The sequence below is a fragment of the Rhinopithecus bieti genome, unplaced genomic scaffold, assembly GCF_001698545.2.
Source record: "Rhinopithecus bieti isolate Rb0 unplaced genomic scaffold, ASM169854v2 scaffold_75561, whole genome shotgun sequence".
Classification (NCBI taxonomy): Eukaryota; Metazoa; Chordata; class Mammalia; order Primates; family Cercopithecidae; genus Rhinopithecus; species Rhinopithecus bieti.
Genome location: NW_016828330.1, coordinates 311429 through 320406, shown reverse-complemented (window position 1 = coordinate 320406; position 8978 = coordinate 311429). Strand labels below are relative to the sequence as shown.

General features: G+C 36.4%; 1 protein-coding gene across 8 annotated transcripts in view; it reads left to right on the top strand.

The window, feature by feature from the left end:
- Nucleotides 1-8978, top strand: part of WDSUB1 (WD repeat, sterile alpha motif and U-box domain containing 1) — a 55841-nt gene that overhangs the window by 5558 nt on the left and 41305 nt on the right. For all 8 annotated transcript variants that reach the window (XM_017864470.1, XM_017864474.1, XM_017864473.1 and 5 more), the window contains exons 3-4: nt 1591-1775; nt 5923-6015. In XM_017864470.1, the coding sequence (XP_017719959.1) occupies nt 1591-1775; nt 5923-6015 (278 nt within the window). The remainder of the gene's footprint in view (nt 1-1590; nt 1776-5922; nt 6016-8978) is intronic.

Genomic DNA, 8978 nt, shown 5'->3' with positions numbered 1-8978 from the left:
AAAAAAAAAAAAACTCGGGGGGCGCGGTGGCTCAAGCCTGTAATCCCAGCACTTTGGGAGGCCGAGACGGGCGGATCACGAGGTCAGGAGATTGAGACCACCCTGGCTAACACGGTGAAACCCCGTCTCTACTAAAAAATACAAAAAACTAGCCGGGCGAGATGGCGGCGCCTGTAGTCCCAGCTACTCGGGAGGCTGAGGCAGGAGAATGGCGTGAACCCAGGAGGCGGAGCTTGCAGTGAGCTGAGATCCAGCCACTGCAGTCCAGCCTGGGCCACAGAGCAAGACTCTGTCTCAAAAAAAAAAAAAACAAAACAAAACAAAAAAACTCACCAGAAAGACTCTTTTGGGAAAAAAACAGTCAATTAATTTACATTGGTAATGTATTGCAATTTAACAACATTAAAACTATTCACATTTATTTATATTGTGGCAAAATATACATAGCAAAAGTTATTTTTATTAGCTAGGCGTGGTGGCGTGTGCCTGTAGTCCTCGCTACTCCAGCGGCTGAGGTGAGAGAATCGCTTGAACCCAGGAGTTTGAGGCTGCAGTGAGCTAGGATTGCACTACTGTACTCCACCCTGAGTGACTGAGTGACCCGGTCTCAAAAAAAAAAGTTAACACTTTTAGATGACATTAAGAACATTAGAAACCATGCGCTTTTAAGTAATTAACAATTAAAATAGCCTAGTGTACCTCCCCTTCCTCCTTCTCCCAGCATCTTTCAGAGCACAAATGCCAGTTGGTCAACAACTATTGCTCATTTAAGCTTAGGTCTGGGTTGAAGAGGGTGATGTGTTTTAAGTGGTGTTGATAAACACTTAGGCCAAATATCTTTTTTATATGCATGAAATCCAGCTGTCAGCTAAGGAATCTTATCCAATGACAACTTCTGGCTCTATAGCATAACTATCTGTAAAGAATGTAATTAATTATATATAAATGATAGATACCCTGCTGGATGGGACAGTGCGTTAATTGTTGGGTTTTTAACAGCTTATTTTTCCTAACTGATCTAATATTAATATCTTCAGCACAGTGCCTCTCTGTCTTCCTAACATAATTTTAACTTGCCCACAACATTTTCCTTTCATGAATAATTTATATTTGACGACCTCACCGTTGCTTCAGGGTAATTTTTAATACAGACATTGAAAGTACCTTTGACTCCAATAACATATTTTCCAATAAAAATAGTTTTATCTTACCTTTTAAAAAAAATATGTTTGTAGTTGATGTGCTTGTCATTGCTCTTCTGGTTTAAGTTTTACAGATTTTAATGTGTTTATACTGATTTGCCCTGTGCAAAAATATGAAGATATGTGGACTTTGGTTTGTAATTTAAGCTTGAACATACCAGTTAAAATGTTTAAGGGAGGGTATTTAAATCCTCCCTTGCTTTTAGACAGTGTATCTCAGTTCATAGCATGTAAATGATATTTTATTTCTGTAGGCATCAGTTGTCCTTTCTCTCTAGATCTGTTATAGCCATTTATTCTCTTTTTACTGTATCAAGCTGCTGTTAGAGACTGTGATATAAGGTAGAAGATGCTCTGAAGTGAAAACCCACTTTTGCTTTTATTTCAGATGTGGTAGTGTTAAAGATGGCTCCTTGGCGGCATGTGCATTTTCTCCTAATGGAAGCTTCTTTGTCACTGGCTCCTCATGTGGTGATTTAACAGTGTGGGATGATAAAATGAGGTGTCTGCATAGTGAAAAAGCACATGATCTTGGAATTACCTGCTGCGATTTTTCTTCACAGCCAGTTTCTGGTTGGTTATTTTATTCTTTTAAGCGCTAGAAATTCCTGTTTATAATTTGTGCTGTATATGACTTGTTCTTTTATTCTTCTGTATGTTTTCATTAGTAGAGTGAGGAGCCTTCTTAATTTATTCCTGTAAAGGGATATATCCTTCTCGTCCCTCTCTTTTTTGACCAAAATGAAACTCCTGAAAAAATATATGAGAAAATCACATTCTTTTCTTTTTTGGTGGGGGGGGGCTTGGAGTTTCCTGCAAGAAAATTACATTCTTTATTATATGCAGGGGGTGACTGAAATTGGTACAACAGATTCAGATTCCTTGGATATGGCAATTTAGAGGACCTAACCCTATTGACAGGATTGCAGTTAAAAAAAAGAAAAAAACACTATGTTGCTATTCAAGTAGAAATGTAAACTTTAAAAATTGGAAATGGAAGCTATGTTTTCCATTTACTAATTTAATCTTCCAAAAGCTAAATTTATAAAATGTTTGCCAACAGAACTGATTTTTTAGAAATAAACAGAGCTCCTGAATATAGTCTCTTGGTTTTAAATAGGTACAGTGAATTGGAAAGTTCTTTCTTCAAAGTTTTCATTTTCCGTGTTAGTGGATGGGAGTTCTGTAGCTCTTGTCCCCCTGCAGTCTTGTTGCCAGACCAGTGCTGTCCATAACAATGTACTGCAGGCCACTTAGGAAAATTTAAAATGTTGTAGTAGTAGATGAAATTAATTTTAACAGTATATCCCAGTATATAATGTAATTTCAATAATTGATAATAAAAATTATTAAGATACTTTATCTTTTGTACTAAGTCTTTGAAATCTGGTATGTATGTTATAGATAGTACATTTCAATTTGGACTAGCTGCATTTCAAGTCTTTGGTACCCACATATGGCCAGTCACTGCCTTATTGGACAAAACAGGTCCAGAGAGTAGACAGGAAGATTGTGGTATTTCCTCCTTTTCAAGCCCATCAGTGGCTTGTTAAGATATGATTAAGATCCCAGATCCCTAAAGCAAAACATGTTCTGCTTCCCCCTAATCTCAAATTGCTCTTGGCCTCATGCATTTTTTGCCACATTGACCTTCTTTAATTCCTGGAATGTTTCTAAGATTTTTCCAAGGGTTTTACGTGCAGACCCTTTACCTGGTTTGCTGTTATGTCCTTTAGAATTTGGCTGAAAATCACTAAAGATAAGCCTCTCCTGCTCTTAACTCCTGCACTAAATCTGTATAATTTTGATATAGTCTTTTATTTGCATGCTTTATTTTTCTTTTATAATACTATCACAAGTTTTAATTCTATATTTATATGGATAATATTTAATGGTGTTTTTCCTATTAGCTTGTAAGCTCCAGGCAGGCAGGGCCTGGGTCTCTTTTCTTCATCGTACCTGATACAGAGTAGGCCTTGAAATGTAGATTGATAAGATTTCTTTTAATGATTTGCTGAAATAATAGATTTTCTTTTCATAAACTCATTCTTATGTTAAACTGCCTCCCTAATTTAATTAAGGCAGTTATTCTTTTAATATATTGTTCTGTGCTATTTTACTCTAAGGACAGCTTGTAACAAGTCATTGCTTCCACTTCTGTGATCCTTCTCCACATCTTGTAGGCACTCAATGAATCTGGTGAATTATATAAGTGTGGAGAGATCTAGGTTCCTTTTTTGGTTCTAAATGATCTGAAGATAGATTTCCAATGAAAAGACCACTGTATTAGTTTTAATATTAGAATGAAAATAAGGGCTTTTTTGTCCTGCATTTAGAGAGATTGGGAGCTTCTGGGGTCAGGAAAGGCTCACTAAACCAGGCAGAGAATTCTAGACGAGACTCTGAAATGACACCCACATCCCCACCCTGCCTTTAGAACATATTATACACTTCTTTTGGTATAATTTTAATCTTCATGCCTTCTTTAGTTCCTTCAGTGTTGCTGTTGAAATATGTCTTAACCTTATGAGTAAATCCTCTGAAACAAATTGATACATGCTTTAAAGTGATTAGTGTAGGAATTTGTAGGAACAACTGTATTTAGAAGACAAAGTGTATAATTTAAATTTGTTTAATTTGGTGTTTGTTATTATCTGTAAATACTTATGACATATTAACTCATCTTGTGACATTTTGCTGAAATAAGGAAAAATAATCCTGTTTGCACCTGAGAGTAAATAATCATGTCTCTCCAGTTTTTAAATGATAAAGTGTGGGTTATTAGGTTATTATAATTTAAATATTTTTCCTGAAGAAAAGTATGTTTCTAAATATTATATTTAGATACTGAACATAAGTACATTTTTAAGCTATGTAATTTTCCATTGTCTTAGCTGAATTTTCACTACTTAAAGAACTTTAGAATTAACTTCAAAGGATCCATTTAGTTAAGAAACGATGAAAAAAATAGGTTTGGTAATTAGGTCTAATACAGAAATATTTTGCTCTCAGCCATTTATTGAATAAAATGGTTTGCCTTAAAAAGACAGTAATTATCAGGAATTGCTTGTATCCCTCAAGATCTCTCTTAGAAAGGATACATTTTGGGTAAACCTCTGCTACAGAAAAAACAAAAATGCTATTGAAATATGGAAGTCCCATGGAGTTAGAATAACTTTCAGTGAAATGGAATTTAATTCGTTGTTCGTTAGTAAAGTGTTTGTACTTTCAGAGAGGCAGAGTCCATAGAAAAAATTTACATGCCCAGGTGTATACATTTGTTAAATTTTATATACTGAATATTTGGTAAGCCAGAGTGCAATCTCAAGGTGGATATTAGATTTCTGTTTTGGTGACAGGGTCTTGCTCTGTCATCCAGGCTGGAGTGCAGTGATGTGATCATAGCTCATTGCAGCCTCAAACTCCTGGGCTTAAGGGGATCCCCTGCCTCGGCCTCCTAGGTAGCTACAACTACAGATGTGTGCCACCACACCCGGCTAATTTAACCAAATTTTTTGTAGAGACAGGGTCTTACCATATTCCCCAGCCTAGTCTCAAACTCTTGGTGTCAGCCTCTCGAAGTGCTAGGATTACAGGCTTCAGCCACCATGCCCAGCCTCAATTTCTGAATTGTGCTTTACTGCTTATGAATGCCAAAACTTACTTGATGAAACTACATGTGATAATTAGGTACCACTTGTGTAAAATTGCATTGATGATAGCAATATTTACATTATCCAAAATTGTTTAGGAACTTAATCTAGTAGATATATAATGATACACTAAAATGAAGTAAGTGTAAAGTAGTAGCGCTTCTGGGACACCATTTAATTGATTACTTTCCCTCAATAATGTAATATTTTCAACCAAATGGAGTGAATTGATGTTATTTTTGATTTCTATAATTCCAGCTTTTGGCTTAATTAAATCAAATGGAAAAAAATTCCCATTTTTCCATGTGAACTACAGACCAGGCTTTTAAGAAATTGATAAGACCTTAGGCCGGTGCTGTGGCTCATGCCTGTAATCCTAGCACTTTGGGAGGCTGAGGCAGGCGGATCATGAGGTCAGGAGTTCAAGACCAGCCTGGCCAACATGGTGAAACCCCATCTCTACTAAAATACAAAATTAGCTAGGCATGGTGGCGTATGCCTGTAATCTCAGCTACTTGGGAGGCTAAGGCAGGAGAATTGCTTGAACCTTGGAGGCGGAAGTTGCGGTGAGCTGAGATTGCACCATTGCACTCCAGCCTGGGCATCAGAGTGAGACTCTGTCTCAAAAAAAAAAAAAAAAAAAAAGGAAGAAATTGCTATGACCTTAAAAAAAGGTTGGGGATGATTAAACATTTAACACTGTCAAAGTAACTGACTTTTCTTCCTAATTTTTCCCATCAATGCTAGCCTCACAGACTCTAAAATTGGGTTACAGGATGCTCTATTTACTGGCTCAGTATTGGTTCTTGCAGCCTTGAGTTCTATTCTTTGAGGAATGTAAATGAAGGGTATTTTATTGTAGCAACTTAAGGACTAATAATCCTATATAGTACCTTGTTTAAAAGAAATTCTTTAATCAACATTTTGTTAAATGGTATAAGTTAACTAATAGCTTGTGAACATGGTTTAAATGAGTAGAATTAATAGATCTCAGTTTAAGAAATGGAAATTTTAGGGGGATTTCAGTGTTTTACAAATTCTCTGTATTTATTTTTAACAAATTTTAGATGGAGAACAAGGTCTTCAGTTTTTTCGATTGGCATCATGTGGTCAGGATTGCCAAGTCAAAATTTGGATTGTTTCTTTTACCCATATCTTAGGTATGTATGCTAAGTAGCACTTCTCTATAATTATTTGTGGTCTGGATAAAATTTCTGTTTAATCTTTTACTTAAGGTACCCTGAGTATCTAAAATAAGTACAAAAATATAGTTTAAGAAACTTTTAATCAAAGTAATACACATGATTGAAAAACCAGATGCTCATTGCTGATCATGACCTCACCCATGCTACTACCATGCACATTTCTGCTCACCAGAGGGGACCACTTTGCACTTGATTTCAACTCCTTTGGTGGTTTTCACAGTTTCTGTAAACATTGTTTATACCACTATATTTTTTATTTATTCACTGTAGGTACTGCTTTTTGTTAGTGTGTGGGTCTTTTTCTTTCCATTGTACTATTCAGTCAGGAAGCTTACTTTGTGCAGTTTTGGAATAAAGTATTCCGTTGTTATTTCTTTCATCCTTCTCTCTTTTTACAACTTCCATTAATTGAATGTTGGGCCTCCTGAATTGATTCTCTTTTTTTCTCCCCGACATTCCTCTCTCTTATACTTTAGGGAAAAATTTCTCTGCTTTTTCTCTTAACCTTTTTTTGAATCTTTTATCTCGTTAATCGTATTTTCAGATTCTGAAAGCTCACCATCTTCTTTGTTTCCTTTTCATAGTGTCCGTTATAAAGGTAAACTCTCAAAACTCTCAGGATGTCTTTTAGGAGTTTTTGCTTTGTTTTTAAGTTCCCTCCTGTTTTCAGAGCTTTGTTTGCAGTCGAGTCCCCTTTTTGCTTAGTATTCGTTTGCATTTAAGAATTAGACAATAATGTTTAGAAGCTCTGTGCACAGGGGTGGTTTGTTAGTGGTGGCTTCCCTCTAGGATGAGGAGGTGGGTAATTGGCCCTTCTGGGTGAGGGACTGGGGACTTGGGGAGTAGATACTCTGTCACCCTAGGGCTTCCCAGGCAGTTGTTTGTTTGAAAGGTTTCGCCGGGGATAAGTGCTTGGCTTTTGTGCAGCATACTAAGAGTGAAGTTGGGGAGAGATTGGAGGTAGACGCCAAATGATCTGTATACAGTCAGTCAATTTTTCTCTTTTCAGGTCTATGTCTGTGTCATTCTAATTTTCCTTTTTCCTGGCTATTGATATTCTGGAACCTTGAGGTATTTTCTTCCTACCCTTTCCACCTCCTCTCCCTGGTCTTGCCCTGGCTAATTTTTAAATTTTTTATAGAGACAGTGTCTCAGTTTGTTTCTCAGGATGGTCTCGAACTCCTGGCCTCAAATAATCCTCCCACCTTGGCCTCCCAAAATGCTGGAATTACAGGCGTGAGCCACTGCACTTGGCCAGTCTTGGGGTGTTTCCTAGGACAGAATAACTTTCTTGGCTGTACCCCCGTCTCTTCGTACACTGGGCTGTTATTGTTTTATACTTCATTACTTAATGTGCTTTCTGCCTTCCCAAAGTTGATTTAGTGTCTGGTTTGCTGATGCCCCTCTTCCCACTCTCTTTACCAGTGTACATTTCTGTCTTTATTCCTTCATTGACATTTTCATGGGAATCTGAAATATTGTGGTCATCTTGATTGATTCAGGAGCCTCAAAATATTATTATTTGTTACCTAGTACACTTCAGTTAAATGACAAACTACATTTTTCTTGTTCATAATTATCCTAGTGTATAGTGTATAGAGAAGAACCTTTTATCAGGAAATAAATATGTTCCTTTGATAATTGTTCAAAAGTAAAGCCTTTCACATGTTTACTGGAAAATATGTTGACACTGACTTTTTAACAAAAACATACGTGACAGTTTATAAACATGCAGTTAAAATCTTTTCATAAGGCTGGGCATGGTGACTCACGCCTGTAATCCCAGCACTTGGGAGGCTGAGGCAGGCGGATCACTTGAGGTCAGGAGTTCCATACCAGCCTGGCCAATGTGGTGAAACCCTGTCTCGACAAAACTACAAAAATTAGCCAGGTGTGGTGGTGCACAGCTATAGTTCCAGCTTCTTGGGAGGCTGAGGCAGGAGAATCACTTGAACCCAGGAGGTGGAGGTTGCAGTGAGCCGAGACTGCACCACTGCACTCCAGCCTGGGTGACAGAAGGAGACCCTCTGAAAAAAAAAATAATAATAATAAAACCTTTTTGTAAAGCATTTATCACCATTTGTACCTTATTTGCTTATTTGTAGGGAGGAGTAGAGAGACATACGGGTCTTATACTTGAGGACATAACCTATTCTTATGGTTGTATTAAAGTTTTGTAGTCTTAATTTGGTTTGCACCTTAATATGTTTGCTTTGTTTGATTAATCATGCCTACTTATTGCTCTGTTCCCAGTTAGAATGAAAGCCTTTTGAAGTTCGTCATTGTATTTCTAGGACTTGTATTTCTAGCATGGTGCCTTTAGTGTGTGTCTCTGCTTTCCCAGATAAAAATATTTTTTTTTCCTGTTTTGAGCTTGAAACTTTTACTTACTCTGATGACCTTTTTCTTTAGTTAAATGCTTGTTATCCTCACTAAAAGACATTTAACACTTCAAAAAAGGTTTTATTGTGTTTGATGTAGTTATAAATTTCCCTTGTGTATTTCCTTTTCCTTTCCCCTAGCCCCTGCCAATTTCTTAATATTTGTTTTTATAGGTTGTCACCAAAATGTATTGAATTCCCTCAGTATACTTTTAAAATAGTTGTGATATTTATGTTTAGTAATTCTAAAAGCATAAAAGGGAATTTACCCTTTTTTATACTTTGTAGGAGTGTTATAAAGATAATATTGGAATTACAAGATGTGTAAATTACCATTGATTATTTACAGGATGACAAAATATTTTTAAGTGCCAGATTTAAAAAATTATAAGCATTTTTTAAAGTCTTTTGTGCAATTGACATATTTTGTTTCAGACACCAAAATTGTGGTATAGTTTAAACGTTTAAAAATTTTGGTAGTTATGAAATTACCCCATCTAGCCTTTGTTGAGCTGCTTTTTTTTTTTTTTTTTTTTA